The sequence below is a fragment of the Uloborus diversus genome, chromosome 10 (genome assembly GCF_026930045.1).
Source record: "Uloborus diversus isolate 005 chromosome 10, Udiv.v.3.1, whole genome shotgun sequence".
Taxonomy (NCBI): Eukaryota; Metazoa; Arthropoda; class Arachnida; order Araneae; family Uloboridae; genus Uloborus; species Uloborus diversus.
The window spans coordinates 129,239,250-129,259,923 of NC_072740.1; the positions used below are offsets into that span (position 1 = coordinate 129,239,250).

The window sequence follows — 20,674 nt, forward strand, 5'->3', positions numbered from 1 at the left end:
ACTCAAATATTTTCAATCTACTTCTATGAATTTTTAAACAAAAAGTGTTGAATTTTCAATAGTAGCAACTATTTATTTATACGTTAATTTCACAAGTGGTACATTCTTTATGTTTTACAGTGCTTCAATATAGTCACCCAGCACTGTGCACAAGCCATTTCCAACTAAGTGGATGTCATACCCAGCTAGCACACGAACACTGGCCCAACATCATCATATTACATTGGAGTAGCATCGGCATCTTATGTCGGAATGTAACTTAAAACAGCACGTCGGAAAACCGTTATCCAACGGTTGGTTAATGGTTAGTTTCCAATGTTATTCTAATGTGAAATACAACAGTAAACTAACAATTTCCAAATGTAGTTTCAATGCAAAAAACAACGCTTAACCAACATTTTCTAATGTTGTTATAATGAAAAATACTATGGTAAACCAACCATTTCCTAACATTATTTCAATACGAAACCCAATGTTATTCTATTTTCACTGCAACGGTTAACAAAATAAATTAAGTATATTACAGGGTGCTCTTAATAATAAGAGCGAGAGTAAAGAATATTTTGTTCAGTCACACTAATATAAAATGATAAAATGGCTGAATTTGTCATAGAATTTATCATTCCTCCCATTCTTTACTAAAGATTCAATAAATTAGAAACAAAAATTAAGATATTGATTATTCTTACCTTTTCTTTTTCTGAATGATTATATACCTAGAAAATCTTATCTTCATAAGTATACATTACTTTCTTTTCATTTTTTTTTCCAGGAAATATTAATTACCAGCAAGATTATTCTTAAGACAGAATAAAAATGTCGACTTTAAAATTCTGCCATTAAGAATAACCCGACTATAGAAGGTTCAATTTTTCTTTGACCTGGTATATAAGAAGAAACACACCCATACACATTCGGTTAGTAAAACTTTAAAACAAATTCAAATGAAAGGCAATGACACTGGTTAAACTTGAAATAACGAAAAGTACTTACGTTTTTGCCAGTTCAAAAGTTCATTTTCATTGATTTTTTTTTAGGTTAGTTTTGTTATTAGGGAAGGAATTTTAAATTTATTTTATCCATTAATGGGAAAAGTTCATTTAAAGACAATTTTATTTCTGAGGTAAATTGCACATGGAACTTAAATAAATAGTAACCTACTAAAATATTGCACATTTTTTTTAAAAATTACCCGAGCTAAATAAAGGAATACAGTCGGATCCCGCTACAACGCGATCCGACTTGGGCGAAATGGCTATAACACGAGTTTTTCATGAGTAATGAATTTTTTATTGCTGACGCAAATTGCTCGCTTGCAACATGAAATTTTTTGGAAAGGAGCGGCGGAGCGTTAGACTGTTCTTCACTGACACTAAGTATTGGTTTCCGTGAATGGACTTTCATTAATTTAACATCACTGAAAGCGGAAGTTCACACTGTATTAGTCTAAACAACGCTTTGCTTTAGTTTATACAAATAACCACGCCGATTCTTAACTCTTTTTTTCCCCTTCTACATATGAACGTTGATAAAACAGAATGGCTCCCTAATGAGCACTTTCATCTTAATAGTGAAGTTTGCAGAGTAGTGTCTGAGCAAAATACAAACATCATGAAAATGGAAGCAAGGCCAGAAATAGGGGTGTTCCCACACTGCACAAATCATCATCTTCATAATTTTAAAAATTATAATTAAAATTACAATATCTACTGTTCAGTGCTATTACAATCCAGTAATGTACTTAATGTAGGTATCCTACTGTTTTAGTACACATATCTTATTTATCATAGATTTTGTGCTTTATAACGGTAATTATGTTAAGTAGTAACGCTTTTTCTAAAATACAGTAAAAAGTCAGTTCTTTATAAAAGGTAAGGTAATATATAGTTAAGAAATGGTTTGAAACAATTTGAGGGGTGTTAACACGTCTGAAATAACTGGGTATGCTGATAAAATTTTTCTAAACATACATTGTTCCGACTTGCGCAAGGGGTCTTGGAACGCATCCCTCGCGTAAGTCGGGATCCGACTGTAACATGAAATCCAAAAACAAATTCAAAGCATTCACAAAATTCAATAGAAAACTGGTTTCAAAAAAAAAAAAAAAAAAAAAACAGTGCGAATGAGAAAAAATTCTAAGAATTTCGATTCATCAAAACAAAAACCCAAGAATAGTTACATTAAAACAAGTGAAAACATAATTGAGGCAAAAACTAGGGGTGCCCCCCCCCTCACCCTTATAATCAAGGGCAATCCCCCCTAATGCCCCAGACTCCCTGAATTGGCAGCCCCCATCCCATTTATTGAAAGAAAGAAAAATAATTGAAAAAATGATTTACCGATTTGTACCAGTTATGAAGGATCGAGCACTCGCTTTGAGCAAGCACAATGCATGTTAACGTGCGTTTATGACTCTGGAATGAAAAAAAATGGCTATACCCATCGCACTCCTCCCTTCCCCCTTCCAAGCCCTCATCTTAAAATTTGGGCATAAATGTAAAACAGGTTGTTGATTGGAATTCGGTTGGAAATGCATTTAGATAGAATTCAGTTGTTTTTAAACACCTTTCCGATAATCCGATGAACATATGAAAAGAACCAATATCTAACCAAACGTATTTCCGACCTTTCTCCACATAAATCTGATGGTTTGTGCTACCTGGGTAGGACACATGTATCAGCACCTGTTTTGTTGACAATTCGAATGGAGCAGTCTACTGCCAGTTTTGAAGCGAATGATAAATTGATTCCTTTGTACGCAGAATTAAGTCAAAATCACAAAGACATAATAAGCCCTTTTTGACTAACTTAATTTCAAAAATGAATGAACCACTTTGTGGCGCTCCCTGCAGAACTGTACCAGAGATTTTCGAGGCAGTAGACCGTTCCATTCGATTTATCGACAGAACAGTCGCTGCTACAGGTGTCCTATGACTTCCACATCATTGGAAATGGCTTGTGCACAATGCTGGATGACTATAGTAAAGGACTAAAATTTGAAGCATGTACCACTTTTGAATTAAATGTAAATAAATAGTTGCCACTATTGAATATTCAACACATGTATTAAATAAAATATAATTTTCTTTGTCTACATAATAAGTATGAAAGAGAAGAGATAATTACCAGGCGGAATCTTGCAAACTGTTGCTGGATGCCATCCATATCTTTGGTTACAATTCGGACTTTGAACAAAAATGCTGCTATCACTAAGACACTCCGCAAAAACTTCACCGCCAATATAATACAACCTTACACCACGCCCTAGGACATTAAATTACATTAACATGAAAGGCATTGAAGAAAAGTAAGAAATAACAACGTCGAAAAGCAAAGTGCAGATTACTGCAGACATTTGTTTCAGCATTCCTTGTAATGCCGAAAGATGTGTCTACAGTAATCTGCAATTTGTGCTTTTTGACGTTGTTATTTCTTACTTTACTTTTCCGCACAAAGGTATTTATTTATCTTATTTCTGGCACTAAAGTTCTCTAATAATTATGCAATTAATGGCACAATAATGTTCGACAATGAATGTTATTTTTCGAATTTAAAAAACTGCCGACATTAAAAATAACTTTTCTTCGAAGGTTTTCTTCGTTTTTAAATGCTTGATTAAGATGATCAAATTACTCAAATTTAACACCACTGATCAAAAAAATAGCATTTTGATACCGTCAATGGCAGTAGCAAAGCATGTAATGTCCATATGCTTAAGTAAAACTTTTGAAACTAAAACTCGAGAGAATGCAAGGTATCTATTGGGAACGCTTACTGTGATTATACATGAAGCATCGAGTATTTATATGCAGTGGACAGATGAATAACATTTGAAACTACTAATCACCAGACATTGTAAAACAGGTTCATGAACATTTCTTCTTTATTCTGTACCAGCTTATAACTTAAAAAATTATGCAGGTCTTAGTTACCTGTTTCTTTTATGTGTTCAAGGCCCTCCATCCCTTGACATCTAACAGCCTTTTAGTTTACACTAAGTTTTTTTTTTTCATTATTTAAAACAACAGTAATTGGAAAATTCAAACAATTGCAGACATAAATTGCAACAAGAATTAATTTTTCAGAACTTGGATTTAAATAATTGCTAACTAGTTTTAATTTTTACCAATTCAAACTACAATAACTATGAATTCAGTACAGTGGGGGCCAGTTAATTGAATCAGTGGTTAATTGAATTAACTGCTTGAATGAAATCAAATTGTCAAAAACAAAATCCAGCTTTATTGCATTAGTCGCTTTATTGAATCAGCCTCTTTATGGAATCAAAGCTGTTGAGAACAAACATGATTCACACAAATAAACACAAAAAGCTTCACTAGGTATAAAAGTGTTATTGCAGAATTTAGTTATGATATTTAAATGAAAGAAAAATAATTATTTTATTTTTATACACAACTAACTACACAAAATCAGGAAATTATGAAAAATAATCAAATATTGATGTAAAATTATTGTTGAATTTTTTATAAAAGGAAAATCTTTTAACGGGACACGTAAACATCTTGGACGATTGGTCAAAATTTTCAGTGGTTCCATGCAACTTTTTCTTTTTATATTTTCTTAATATTAGAATTTAAAAAAGCTAGAACATTTCTAGTATTTCCAGTATCAAGTAACTACTCTGGACAGTCAATTCTTCAATAAATGAAGAAAACTTTTCTACTACACATAACAATTGAAGTTGTAAATGAAATATTGAAAAATGATCTCAACATAGTGTTGAACACGCAAGGTATGTATTTCTTCCTAAATAACACAGTTTTCCTAGCATGTTAAGATACCAATTTCGTTAAAGATAAAATTATGCAGATTTGTAAAAGGAACATATATATATATATGCAGTGCACTTCCGATTATCTGAGTAATAGGGTGGCATGGTAACTGCGGATAATCCGCAAATTCCGTTAAAAGATGTTAGAGTATGCAATAACTGAAAAAGATCAATAATAATGTCATCCACTTTAACTATAGTCAAAATGATAACACTGAGTGCAAAAAATGCATATAAAAACATAAAAAGGATCACTTCTTATTGCAAACTGATTACACACATATGCAAGCAACATGAATCAATGCCAACAAAATCAACAACAAAATCACAGTGGTGATGATAAATCAATTTCTATTGGAAACTTGGGTTTTCTAAATCCCATACCAAACCTGTGCTTTGGGTTAGAAAAATTAATCTAATGGCTAACACACTGTCAGCAAGAGACCCTCAGTTTGCTGCAGGTACTTAATCACTCCATAGTGCAAGAGGTACAGTTTCTTCTGTCAGATACCAAAGGTGATTTTTAAAAGCATTGATTGCACTTCCAGAAATTTCTGAATTAATAATATTATATTTATAAGTAAATGAAAGAATTGCAAGTCATTCCATTGTGCATCAAAGACAGAAGTGCGCGTCACACACAATGAACTATACCAAAGTGACAAAATTAACAAAATTTCTAAATTTTAGAATTTGTTGATTTGTCTGGTGACTTCAATGCTTCAATTTTTAAATCGTCAAACACATGTGACAGTATAATTTCTCCAATATGGTGACCACAATCTGACCACAGAAGAGCTTTACCCAAATGCTCTTGAATAGCTACACATGCCCTGCAATAGAAGCAGTTGTGTCAAACGACATATTAACTATTGAGTCAGAACAGTTCTATGAATTAAGCCAATTAGTTGTTAAATTAGCAATAACATCTCCGGTTTTTTGTCTGTTCCTGGTGGATATGCTGGTACACCAAGAAGCTTAATTTCATATGAATTACCCACTATAATTGCAAGCCCTTCTTCTGTAATATTTTGATTTGTAAAAGTTGGTAAGTTTAGAATCCCAGTGCAAAGTTGCGAAACCATAACCATTTTGTCCATCCTTACAAGCTTTAGCAATTTCTCTAACACTTGATCGTCTTGCTCTGCATGATGTCGCATATGATGCTGAAATTTTTGATGAATCACCAGCATCTGCTATTAAAACTTTAGTGTATGAAGCTTGCTGTGTCATTTTGTAATATCATGTGGAATAAAAGCATACGTACCAGTTCTTATAGTACAATAATTTCTGGTATTATGAGCACTATAAATCTGATCTCTCGGATCTGTCTCATCACTTGTATCACTCAAATCACTATTTTCATCTCTTTCACTTTCATCAATATCAATAATAGCTTATATTTGCTCATTTACCTAACAAAAGAAACTTCTTGCTTGAGGTGGGATACCTAAATTAATTTGGATTTTCATGCAACTTCACAGGAATACTATCTAGTGTTATGAGAACATTTTAAAATTAGAGACAGAACAATTTTTGACTAGCCGGGCAAATGCTGCAACATATATATATATATATATATATATATATATATATATATATATATATATATATATATATATATAATAAAAGTGAAAAATATTGAAAAGACCACACCAAAAGCCCATAGATGAACAACGCAGCAAAACTAAAAAGCCAAGCAATATATATATATATATATATATATATATTAAGGTGGCAATTATTTTTCAACTTTGTAAAAAGTTAGCTCCCACCATCCCAATTTTGTTCTAATGGACAAAAAAAAAAAAATGATATGTGCAAAATTAAAAATATGTGCTTAGTCGGAAATGTTTAAGCGGTGCCTCAAATAGCATGAAATTATGAAATTTTCTTCAAAAAAAAAAATCAGATTTGCATTTTTGATAGCCTTATTTCTTGTTACAAGAATATTACTCAAACTACCTTCTCCTATGACCTAGTATACCATTCCAAAACCTGCTCAGGTTCCTTTTCAGGCGACTGAACTTTTTTCCCAATACGACGTTCGCGATCAAGGTGTTTCATGCTGCTGCAATCATTTCTGAAACAATCTCACGAAAGGTTTTGTTAGTTTTTAGTTGAGTTACTTTTGTAAGAACACATAAATTTATGAGTGATTTTAAAATTAGAAATATAATTTAAGTTTTATGAACTTTGTTAGCATGCACTGTTTTCCATAACATGGCATTTGCTTTTGTTAATTAAATGTGGGAAAACACTTGATATTTTCTCTTTTTGTATTATGAAAACTAATATATTTTTTAACAAAATAAATCCATAACTATTTTCATATAAATAAATAAACGTAATTTGTAACTCTATTTTTATGAAATGTGCATTGTTTATTTATTTTCTAACTTAGTATAACATTGTCTTTATCTTTCATTTTCATTTGAGAGTGGTTTGTGCCCTAACTACATTTTTACAAAATGTGTGTGCATCTTTCACTTATTTCCTAATCAAGTGCTTCAAAATTTTGTAGTTTTTAATTACTTTACATTTATAAACATAATACATTTCATACTAAAAATGAATCCATTCAGCCTACTTTTAAAACTAAGATGAGTTCTCAATAAAACTATTCAATACATTTTTAAGATTTATAAATAAGTTATAATATACTTAGATATACTTAAGATAAAGAAGTGATTTTGTTTTATGCTTTGCGTAAAAGTAAGTTCCATTATCATGTACAGAGTAAAAGATGTAAGTAAGATGTCATGAATATGCTCAGCAATTACTTTTCTTAACTATATTCATGATGGTGTATAAGAAAAATTGTAAATTTTAATTTGATTTTGTAATAACTTGAGCTGCTGTAACATTACTAGAAGCAATATTACAAGAGAGAAAATCTGCTTCACACACAGAAAGAGGGATCTATGTAATTTTGCCTGTTGAAGTTAAGATTGTACAATGAAGTGTAGTTAAGTAAAGAGCAACAATCTCTAAAAATGCAAAATTAATTTATAAAAATAAAGTGAACAGATTTTAATTAATGATTTTGCTTAAAAAATCACTTGATTCAAATGAATTGATTTAAATCATGATTAAATAAAAAAAAAAATCACTTGATTTAGGGGAGGGTAGACTACAATGGGACAAAAAACACATATTTTTCATTTTTCGTACATTGGTGACTTCTAAAGCACAGAACCATACTTGATTATACATGAAGTTTCAAATTATAGTATATTGCACCAAATTTAGCTAATTTAATGTTAGTAAAAAAAAGTTATGAGGCTTTATAAATTCAATGAAAAGTGTCTCATTGTGGCCCAGTGATGGGCCGCTGTGAGACGTTAAGTAGGGCCACTGTGGGCCAGCTGAATAATCACTGTATTTTACCTAAAGTTTGCAAAATAAGTACCTTTAGCTAGTTTATTAAAGAAACTTAATTTGGTACCAGTTATTAAAAAATTACAACACCATGTGATACAGACCATTTTGTTCCACAATTCCAACGATTTTTTTCCCCCACAAATTTGATGGTTTTAAGGTCCTGTGTCCCTTTAAAGCATATTCTGAATGTTTAAAACTGTTTTTTTTTGTTACATACGAAACAATTTTAATTACAGCAAGCCAAAAAAAAAAAACAAAAAACAAATTGCTAGGACTTAAAAAACAGGAAAAGAATAAAATAATAACTGCCAAATATTAATTGATAATTAACTTATATAATTATTTTATACAATTATTAATTATAATTATAAAGTGCTTTGAAATAAGTATCATGTTTGGCAACCTTATCAACACCTAACTAGTTTCTAATTTTGTTTTGTACAAATCTGTGAAGTAAAATAAAAAGTTCACTTGTAATAATTAGTTAAAATATAAATATTTTTAAATTAAGCCTATTTTTTATTGTTAAATTTCTTTTTTGTAAACTAAAACAAGAAGTAGATAAGTATTCTACACTTGCTTACTGCTGCTTATTGTGGCCCAAAAAATTTGTCTCCTTGTGGCTCAAACAACAAAATAAATATTTTTGCTTCATATCATTAAAATAAACCATGAGTTAAAAATAATGTAGCTGAATAATAGAATATTAAAGGGTCAGCAACAACATAAACTACAACACTAATCTTAATTGTTGAAGTTTTTCAAGATTATGATAGATGCATGAAATTAATTCAAATAACTTTCAGTGTGTCCAAACAGTAACTGATTTTTTTTCCAACAAAACAAAAGCACAGAACAGTGTGGGAAGCAATTTGGTTATGTTTACTCCTCCTAGGGTCCTGTAGCTGTCAGAATTGTATTCATTTTTGAATTTATAATGTCTCATTGTGGCCCACCCTCCCCTAAATCATGATTTTAAACAAGCTGATTTAAATCAACGAACCCTGGCTTAAACTGATTAATTTCAAGCAGTTTGGCCAAATACAACAGCAAGAAACATAGATGACAAAGACCTTTCAACTTGGAAAGATGACTCAGGTTATATAAGTGGAATGGGAAAACCTGACAAAATAATTGCTGTGATTGATGCTGAAGAAAGGGGTGTAAAATTAATTCAGGAACACAATAATATTCTCACAAAAGATGAAAGTGAGAAATTTTTCTTATGCATAGTTGCAAAAGACTGTGAAAACTGCCCTACTGTTACTAAATCCTCACTTATGAAAAAAATAATGTTGAACATTTGTTTGTTTACATTTTGTTTAGATTCTATAGAAATTGTTGCGCTATTGAAAAAAAAAATGTTACCTTGGAAAAATTTTTACTAAATTTCTAGGACTGGTTGAATTTCAAGGCACCCTTAGCACCTGTCCATATGAAGGGAAATTTTGTGCAGCCTGTTCTTTTATTCATTGGAACAAGATAAGAGGGTGGGAGCAATGAAACTTAACTTTCAAAAAATACCCTGTAGCTAAGGGCCACCCTAATATCTATATATATATTATATATATTAAATACATAAGCCAAACAAAGTAACAAAAATATCAAATCCGAAGCTTAAAGATGTCATATACATTTGGTTACATATATATTGAAACCAAATTATACAGGAAAAGTTTAAACAGCATGAACCACAAACCACCCAAAGATGCGCAAAGCAGCCAAACAAATAAGCCAGGTAAATATTATATAAACAGAAATTAAATAGCAAGCACACAAGTTTACACAACAAAATTAATTAAGTAGAAGAAACCAGAACTCCTCAGCAGGGGAAGCTTCATCCTGGGGTCAAAAAATTCAAACAAGAAATTAGTCTACTTAAAAACAAACTACTTGAAAATAATTTCCCAAATAATCTCATAAAAAACATTTTTGCTGGCATAGCCTTTAATCAACATTTTGCTTCACTGTAACAGTTTAACTGTTCACTCTTATGATTTAACTTTGGGAAACCATTCCCTGTGGACTTCAGTTATTGATGCTGTATGAATCTTGTTTTTTGGTTGACCCTTTACGCTTTATGGACTAGATTTGGGTTGGATGATTTTTTTATTTATTTTGAATAAATTACTTTTATTTTTTATTGACTGGTATGCTCACTGACAGGCTGATTATGGAATTGTTTTGCACCCGGACAAAATTGGTAAGACTTTGAATTTTTGCTGGTGGGATGGTGGACGCTTGGATGCACAACCTATGGCCCACCGGCTCAAAAGTGGCCCACGAAGCCTGCTGAATTGGCCCGCGACAAATTCAGGGAGTAAAACTGTTTGGAGGGTCAAAAGTACTGACTTTACTGATAAAAATTTATAAAATACTGACCAATACTGACTAAAATTTAAAAACTTAACAAAGTTTTGCGTAATAAAAAATAGTATCATACTTAGTGAAATAGATGCTTTATTCGTAACATGCATCAACATAATGTAAAGCTTGCTGGAAGATGCGAGTTTAATTTATATATTTAGTGAATAATGAAGAAAACTTTTTTGAAACTAGGAAAATAAATTAAAAGATCTTGCAACTGGTCAAAATATTATAAAATGATTAAGGCAGTATTTCATCCACAATTTTTTTTTCTTTGAAAACTCTCTGGAAAACAATTTCAAGAAAAATTCTGATATAAGGAAATACAAGATGAAATCAATCTATAAATTGTACACTTAGCCCTGTTAATTTTTAGTTTAAAGAATATTTTAGTTCAAACCAGAGCACATTTAGAAGATTGTCTTGATTACTATTCAGAAAATATCTTTGTACGTGCAGAAACTGCATGTGTTCACTAATACTGCAAGAACATATGATGAAAGTTAAAAGCAGCAAATAAAGATAAGAATTTAAACATAACAATTTTTTTCTTATCTTAAATTTTTACACAATATAGCGGTCATGTATGCCTTATTGCTCTGATATTATCTTTATCTTACCTTACACTTTGGACAAAAATAGGAAATTTTTTAAGAGATTTTTTCAGTGTTGATAAAATGCAGAGTATTATTACAATGTAAAGCATAATTAATGGTTGCATAAATTTAAAGATAAAACATCCAGACAATGCTCATATGCAGTGAAAACAGATCATATATAGTCTAATAAATCTGCAAATAAATTGAACTAGTTTATATACACATAATACATTTTAAAACATTGTGGATATGAGCAATAGGAATGTATAAAAAATACAGTAATTTTTTTTAATGATATTTTGCTTGACTTTCGTCTAATATGTAAAGCAACAGATTTTAATATTTCCAAAGATTACTTTTGCATTTATGTATTTAGTTAAAGAGAAAATATCAGGGGGTAAAACTGTTGAGAATGTCAAAAAAAAAAAAAAAAAACAGAATTCAGCGACGAAAATTTACTAATAAGCTCAATTTTTTAAAATACTGACTGATTAACTTTAGAATAATAAACAGAAATATTATGCGATGCAAAAAGGATGTTTATTTTATTTGAAATGTATGGAAGCACCTAATTTGCAATGTAAACCTAAAATAAAATTTTGACTAAATGCTGTAAGTTTAGTTTACATAATTTCTATATGATGATGAACAGTGGTCTACAAAAACTTAGTTATAAGTCAGGAAAAATTTTTAGATGCCAGGCAAATTATTATTAAGATTTTAAAGAAATAATAAAAGCAACATGGCTTCTGGAAAAAAAAAAAAAAAAACTGATTGCTAGAGTATCTTTTTAGTTGTCCGGGCAGCCTGGCACTTGGAAGTTGTCAGATTCTGACCACAAGAATGATGAATTTTTACTGCAAACAGGAAAATACATTAATTTAAAAGATCGTTCAAGTGTTCAAAATTGTACTAAATTATCGAGAAAAGTTTTTCTCATCATTAATCACATTACTTTCTTTTTAAAACTACTATAAAATAACTTTGAAAAATTATGAAATGAAGAACAAGAGACAGAAGTATCTATTAATTGTACATTCAGCGCTGTTCATTTTTTAATTTAAAAAAAAAAGTATATTTGTTAGCATGAAAATAATTGTACATGTTTCCAAAAGCTTTTAGCATTTATGTTTGAAAAAGAAGATCATGTCGATGAAGAGAGAGAAAACAAAGCCTAAAAGGAAAGTCTTAACAACTTTTTAGTAAAACCGAGAACATTTCATATTCAGAAGACTTTTAATTGTAAATAATAAGTATTGAGTAGAAACTGAATTATCTTGTATTACGATAAATCTATTAACACGATAAAGTTACGAGGTATTAAAAAGAAGCATAAAAGAATTTTTTTGTCTTTCTTGAGAATAGTACACAAAAATGCTGTCATCCACTTCTTTTTTTATTACATTTGGTACAAAAATGGGGTGAAAATCAATTTTTGGAGAAATCACCCCTTATTTACGATGTACTGCATGATTAACGGTTTTGTACATATTTAAAAATAAAATATACACACTATGATCTTATGCACTGCTAATTGATTATTTCAATAGAGGCAAGTACTAAATAATGTGTAACATAACATTTATGTTACACATTATGTTACCCATCATTATATTAACATAATTTTATATAATAAATAAATTAAATAAAGTAATTTTTTTGTTTTAATGATGTTTATGTTTTTTTTATAGATATTAGAAGTAATTTTAATCAGATAAATCTATACATATAATAAATAAGATGTTTAAGTGTGTGTGTGTATTTGTGGCGCGCATCCCAGGAAAACAGTAAGGCCTAGAAAGATGAAATTCGGTATACAGGTGCAGTTTTTGCCGAAGATATGCACCTCGGGCTTCGATTTTTGATATTTTAATTAGAAAAAAAGTTATTTAATGTTTTAGGTGATTTTTAGCACTTTTTAACCTAACAGACCCCGAACCAATCACGCCAGACAAATATTTTTTGCACTATAGTGTAGAAAATTTAATTTTAAATGTGATAAATGAAAAAATTTTGAAGATAGAGCAATTTTCGTATTTTTTATAGATTTTTGAAAAAAACCTTTAATTTGCATTTTTTTCTGGGTTTAGTTTTTTTCGAAACCTATCCTGTGAAAAGTATTGAACCCTCAAATCTAAAATTTTAGTTGGTAATAGTAAAAACATTCTATCCCCTTCAGAAGAAAAAAGTTTTAAAAAATACGCAATAGTTTTTTTTTTTACAATTTTTTTAATGCAGAACGCAACGCGAGCTGTTCGCTTGCCGGCTGAGTTCCGAACTTATCTCATCACGTGATCCAACTGAAATCGTTTGCCTTCTCTTCACCTTTTTTTTAGTATTTTATTTTTTTGCAAGCGTTACTTTTTGCACACTACGGGGAACATAGAGCCTTTTTTTTTGCGGGCTATTTTGATTAAATAAATAAAGCCCGTGATTTTTTGCATGATCTGTGTTTTTGTTACGGATTGGCGGTTAGAATAGGTAGATACAGAGACAGAGATTAAGTAGACAAAAATTGTTTTTTTTTTTCGAATTAATACTGATATAAATAAAAAGATTGTTAATTACTGTCAGAGGTAGATATGCATAGATCGTAGAGATAGACAGATAGATAGATAGACAATTATAGAGGTCAATATAGTAGATGGACAGCAAGAAAGAGACACGTCCGTCATTTAAAAAACATCAACGGGGTGTCAATGCCCCCCCCCCACACACACACCATGATTTGAAAAAACAATGCTTTCACATAAAAGTGGGAGTTCTTTTGCAACAAAATTTGCATGAAGAGTACGCCATTTGTGTCTCCCCCCCCTTTTAAAATTATTCCAAACGTCGGAACTGGATATAGGTCTAGAAAATAATTTATTCAAACTACTAATGATATAAATAGATATCGATTGATTGATACCGCCACGAAATTTATTTAAGCAGCCGCCGAAGGCGGCAACATTGGCATAAAAAGGCGAATGATAATACTGATATATAAAGAAAAACATCGATTAATGCCACGCTAAATTGTCTAAGCAGTCGCCGAAGGCGGCAACCCTGGCGTAGAAAGGCGGACCAGCTGGTCGCCGAAGGTGGCTAGTTTAAAATAAAATGCTCTTTTTTTGCTGAAAATTTATTAATTTTTTCCCAACAGAATTCTTGATTATCCTTTATTATTATCATTGTAAGAGCAAAAGTGAATTTCATAGCCATTTAAGCATCTATTGGGGAAATAAAGATTCATATCTATCATCATTTGTTTTTAAAAAAAGTCATTTACAGCTTTCTCATGCTTTGAATTTCCCTCATTTTCATTCTATCAAACAATCATCAACTTTTGTCAATACTGTTAAATCTACAATTAAAGAATATAAAGCTCTTTGTCTATTTCACAAAACCTAAAAATAAAAATAAATAAAATTAAATAATAATAACAAAAAAACTTTAAACATACACCTACCCTCTGCTAATATTTACAACAAAAAATTACTTTTAACATGGTTAATTTCTTAAATAAAGGATTTAAATCAGGATTGATATTGATGTTTAAACATTTTAAATTTCTCAAAAATACCATTAAAATAGCCAAATTTGAGAAATTATTTCATACGTCAAGCTCTTTTTGTTCTTTCTTAAAAATATTTGTGGACAGTAGATTAAAAAGAAGCTAACAGCAAATTATTCTTATAAAATAATGCAAACTTGACTCAGTCGTCAAAATCAGGTTGCAGTACTGGTAATTTCTCACTTTTATGGCATTTAAAAAAGTTTAACTACTGACCAAGATGAAGAATACTAACTTGTACTGACTTTTTACTGACCAGCTTTATGCCCTGCAAATTCTGAAAAAAAAATTTTTTTTTTTTTGAAATATTCTTAAAACTAATTTACAAAATATTTACTTATTTATCATTCCAGTTAAGAATTTCAAGGTCTAATACAGGGAGATGTTACTCATATTTATAACTACTTCTTTTATAACTACTGTGGTGCATTTAGCCCAATGTATTTCTGAATGCTAGTTCTTTCGAAACTGGACATCCTCCATTTTGATTTTAGTGTAACTGTTGGTCTTTTGACTCTAGGATGAAGCTTCCACTATTTATAGATAAGTAACAAAATGAAACTCTGTACTGCTATAATTCTCTATTACAAGTTATTTAACATGCAAAACATACCACAGATATACTAAGAATACTCAGTAAACCACATACATACTCAATAGTCATAGTTCTTTCTACAATACCTATATGCCTCCTGGTTTGCTCTACCACACTATTACGATTAACATTAGACAAAAGGCCAAGACAGAAACGTTCAGAACTTGATGGATCAGTGAAGCCATCTACAGTAAGGGATGGTTGAGATGCATGAAATGTCTCTCCAACTCGAGTGTTCAGTTCATAATATGATATCGAACACCAAAATGCTGGCTCAGTATATGTAACAGGTTGAACATCTGTAGGGGAAAAAAACAGTTAAATTCGGTTTTAGCTTAACAAAAAATAGAGTACAGTGCAACCTCGTTCATCCAAACTAACTGAGACCAAAGGCAATCTGGATAATCCGGGTACTATGGGTAATGAGCATATCAAGTTCTTAAATAACATTTAAAAAACTTTACAAATGTGATCTGGATTAACTGGAGATTTAGATGAACAAGAATCTACTGAACAATGAACATTTTCATTATAAGAGTTGAAGAAAAGGTAGGTTTTTTCTTGTCCAATTCTCTGCATTTAGCACAACCCACTTAGTAACATTTGAACTTTAAAGCAACAAATGTAGTCTATTCCAGTCAAAAAAAAATTACCTCTGAAAATGGAAGAATATGATAATACAAGCAAATTTTACAAAATTCATACTCATATTGTAATATTTTGTTGTAAGTCAAAAAATACTTTTGTTATTATTAAATGATAATGTTCTTGTTTTTAACATTTTGAATATTAATTGAGACCTACTAATATTTGGTGCTATATTCATTTGTAATTATTAAGCTAATTTGTATTTTAAATGCTTTGTACAGTTCATTAAGTATATGTGGGCCAAAGCGGATAGAGCAAAATGTCATTTACTTGTTCAGTCTTTTATCAAATAACTTACACATTAATTACTTCGTTCACAATCCTTCATTTAATAATTCCCCTATTTATTCCTTCATTCACTTATTTTCTTATTCATTCACTATTTGGCTCATTCATTTACTTTTTTCATATACTTATTTCTTCATTCCTTTATTAATTTATTTCCTTTTCATTTATTCATTCATTCCTTTATTTACTTATTTATTGGATCAAAAATATCTTTAACAGTCGAATAGAAAATATTTCATTAGAAAACATTTTATTTTTCACTTTGTCCCATGAAAAAAGGTGAAAAATTCCTTTTTTTCCCACCTTTTTTTTTGAAGGTACAGGGACCTCTCACTTATACGCGACCAAAGGCGACAACGAAATTTTCGCGCATAAGCGAAAAACCAAAAAAAATCTTAGACGCAATAAGTTAACATCAGTTATAGTAATACTAATAGTAACACTACTAATACGAATGAAGAAATATGCAAACAATTTCCGTTTATGCATTATAATTTAATAAAAATGTAAAATTTGTAGTTGTACGTTTTGTCACTTTTTATACACTGTACAGTACATATGCGAATATAACCAAACCTAAAAAATGTCACATAATCAGTGCTATAGTATACGATGATGCAAAAGATCCTTGATAGGCTACGTCAATGCTTACCACTTCCTTACGGCTTTTAGTGCCGTCAACCTTTTTGTATGTAACTCATTCTCCCCTCTCGATGTCAATCACAAAACTATTTCTACCCCCAATTGCACACTTGTGTCAAAAAGAACATGTTCTTGGAAGAATCTGAACAATGGAACAAAAGCATGTGAATGCATTCCAAGAGACAGAACAAGAAAAGTACAAATCTTCCAATACGCAAAGCATAGATAGGCAATTTAACTAAAACTTGATTATTTTAAAATATAAGAGGTGTGGCCATTAAATAACAAGACTAATGCTGTAAAACATTTCATTTTGAACTTATCTATTGGGTTAGTGCAAAAGTTCGTGCGGAGTCTGTGAAAGAAAGTCATACAGTGATTAGGCAAGCAAAACTCTTTATTCAATCAATGATATTTTCTCCATCGTTGTCTATAATCTTCTTCCAACGTTCTGGCAGCATACGGATGCTCCGATCATAAAAACTGCGTGGTTTAGATTCGAAGAACGAAGACACGACGTTTTGTAAGGCATTCAAAGAGTCAAGTTTTTTTTTCATTAAAATGATTTTGCAATGACCAGAATAAGTGAAAATCTGATGGTGTGATATCAGGAGAATTCGGTGGATGAGTTAGGACATCCCATTTCAGGCTGTTCAGTTTGCGTAGCGTCCGTCTTGAAACGTGTGGTCTAGCGTTACCTTCATGAAAGACTATGCCTTTGCGATTTGACAAACTCGGACGTTTCTGTTTTATTTCTCGGTTCAGATTAGTTGATTGACGACAGTACTTGTTTGAATCAATCGTTTGGCCGGCGGGGAGAAACTCAAAATAAATTACACCCTTGCAATCCCACCAAACACAGAGCATCACCTTCATCGGCTGCAAACTGGCCTTTGCCATTGCGTCACCATGTTCACCTGCCTGTTTCCATGTGCGTTTGCGCTGAACGTTGATGTATAGGACCCATTTTTCATCGCCCGTCACTAATCGATCCAAAAACGGCTCATTTTTGAGCCGCCCGAGTAAAGATACGGCAGCAAAAATTCGCTGGATTTTGTTGCTCTCGGTCAACAAATGGAACACCCATATATTGAGCTTTAAATCGAATCCGATTTTTTTTAAACGCCGAAAAGCGGTTGATCGGTCAACGTTAAGTGCTGTAGCAACTTTCTCTGTTGAAATTCGCGGAGTAATCTCAATTAAAGAACGCAAAACGTCGTCATCAATGCCGGAGGGTCGACCTGAGTGTGGCTCGTCTTCCAGCTTAAAGTCTCCGCAACGAAATTTTGCAAACCATTTTTCCACAGTTCATTTAGCTGGTGCTTGATCTTGATAAACGTCTTGAATGTTTTTTACGGCTGCTGCAACGTTTATTCCATTCCGAAACTCGTAAAGCATAACATGCAGTAAATGCACTTTATCAACACTCATTTTAAAAGTAATCTTTCTCGAAGCAGTTTGTATCTGCACAAATTATTTTGATTGGAATGAAAGCTGCACACGTCACCTTTCCAACGATCTGACTTAAGTAGATAGTGGTATTAATGACAACACGTTACGCCCGTTCTAACGCCGTCTATTGCAACTCCGCACGAATTTTTGCACTCACCCAATAGTTTTTATCACTTTCAATATACACCCCTCCTTTATCCTTACAACCCTCCATGCAAATTTTTCATTCTTCAGAACAGATTTGGAAGTTTTGTTGGGAGCTCCTGCATGAAAAGGGTCTGTCCAGGAGTTTTCACAGGGTCCATTTTTTGTGAAAATTCAAATAATTTTGTATAAAATTAATTTTGTGAAAAATCAAATAATTTCTCCAAAAAAAAAATTTTTGTAAAAACTAAGTTTTAGAATTTAGAGATAGCACAAACTGCATCATTCAAACTTAAAGTTGAGTGTTTTCCTCTTCCATGTGGAGAATATTCTTCTGGGGTGTTTTTCTAGTATTTGGGGGGGGGGGGGGGGCGGCATCGCTCTCTCAAGTATCAATATTTATCTACCATTCTACATTATGTTAAATTATACTAGAAATATTTCTGTACAGTATTTAAAATAATTGTAACAATATATATATATATATATATATATATATATATATATATATATATATATATATATATATAATTCAGACAAGGGTTTAGCATTTAGCTTTTTGACCCAAGACACCCTTAAAAACCACAGAATTTCATTTAAAACTTTTAAATTCTGTGATTTTAACAAAAATAAAAAGAGATTTTATTTGTTTACCTCTTAACGAAGCGTACAAAACATCAAAAATTCGAAAAATCGGATTCCCATAGCGGATGCAAAGAGATCCCAATTCTCAAAGTGTAATCAAAAGTATAAAAACGGCTTGTAAAAGAAATATTTTTGATAAAATTATTTTTAAATTGCATTTTAGAGTCATATGATAAACATATCATTAATATCTGTGGACACAGTTGAAGCAAAAAAAAAAAAAAAAAAAAGAAACCATCGATTCAGCATTTTAATTTTTGACATAAAAGAAAATGGAATTTTGCTTTAGAACTTGAAATGAGCTTTCTAACAAAAATAAAGAGACTTTCCATTTATTTGCATCCTATTAAAAGAAGGTAGCTTGAAAAAAGAACAACATATGATTCTCATATCGGATGTTAAAAGATTGCATTTTTCAAAATGTAGACATCTAAAGAAAAAAACGGTAAGTAAGAGTTTATTTATAGTTAATCATCCTTGTTAGCATCGAAAAATGATAATATTTTCTAATCAAGTCATTAAAAACATTTTAAAGGTTTAACACACTAAGTGGCCATAATTATGAAGTTGGTAACCCTATCTGAAAGGGATCATATTTTTCCCCCACACTTACTATCCCTTTACAGTTCTGAGTTCATTTCACTGATATATATTATTATTATTGTTTATTAAATCATGAGCAGGAAGAAAAATGCTTACCAAAGCCTTTTCCTAAAAAGTTTACAACAACATCACTGCTAATTAGCTGTGATAAAATGAACAAAATTATTTAAAACCAAACTTATTTTCAGCTATTTATTTCTTTTCAAGAAAAAGAACAACAAGCATTATATTCTTTAGCAGTTGCAATTATTTATCGCTTGCAGGAGCATCACAAGAGAGCTGGTTTTTTTTCTTTGCAAAACTAGCAGATTTTGTATAAGCTGATCCCTCTAATTTGACTTTTAAAAAAAGTTCCCAATTTTATACACCGAAATATGCGTTATTTTGCTTTCAGCTTTGCTCTTTCAATACACAATTTGTGTAAGATCTGTTCTTGTTTATCAGAATTTCGTGAAGGGTCCGTTTTGGTTGATCGGGATTTTGTGAAAGGTCCGTTTTGGTTCATCTGATTTTTGTGAAGAGTCTGTTAACGGACCCAAATATCCTCTGGCCAGACCCTTGATGACGCTTGCCCTTTTTTTTCACGGCTTCAACGGACTGAAATCTTGTTCCTTTTAATGTAGATTTGACCTAAGGGAATAGATAAAAGTCACATGGTGCCAGGTCAGGCGAGTAAGGCGGATCGTCTAAAACTGGGAAGTTGTATATGGCTAGAAACATCTTGACAGGCAATGTGGAACATGCCGACGCATTGTCTTGATGGAGCACCCATGACTTGTTTTTCCAAATTTTGGTTCGTTTTTTCCTTACTTTTTCACGGAGTTGAGTAAGCATATCACGATTGATTCAATATTAGGATTCAATATTTTAGTCTGTTATGAGCGTAGAAGGGCAACGCAGGCGGTCATCATCTCTAACTTCTTCTCAGCCATCTTAGGAAACGCTGGAACCACTCAAAA

The 20,674-nt window shown here is 31.3% G+C and overlaps 1 protein-coding gene across 1 annotated transcript in view; it reads right to left on the reverse strand.

The window, feature by feature from the left end:
- LOC129231333 (mothers against decapentaplegic homolog 3-like) overlaps window positions 1-20,674 on the reverse strand; it is a 47,740-nt gene that overhangs the window by 17,484 nt on the left and 9,582 nt on the right. The window contains exons 3-4 of the mRNA XM_054865620.1: window positions 15,380-15,592; window positions 3,127-3,264 (exon numbers count right to left, since the gene is read on the reverse strand). Coding sequence (XP_054721595.1) covers window positions 3,127-3,264; window positions 15,380-15,592 — 351 coding nt within the window. The remainder of the gene's footprint in view (window positions 1-3,126; window positions 3,265-15,379; window positions 15,593-20,674) is intronic.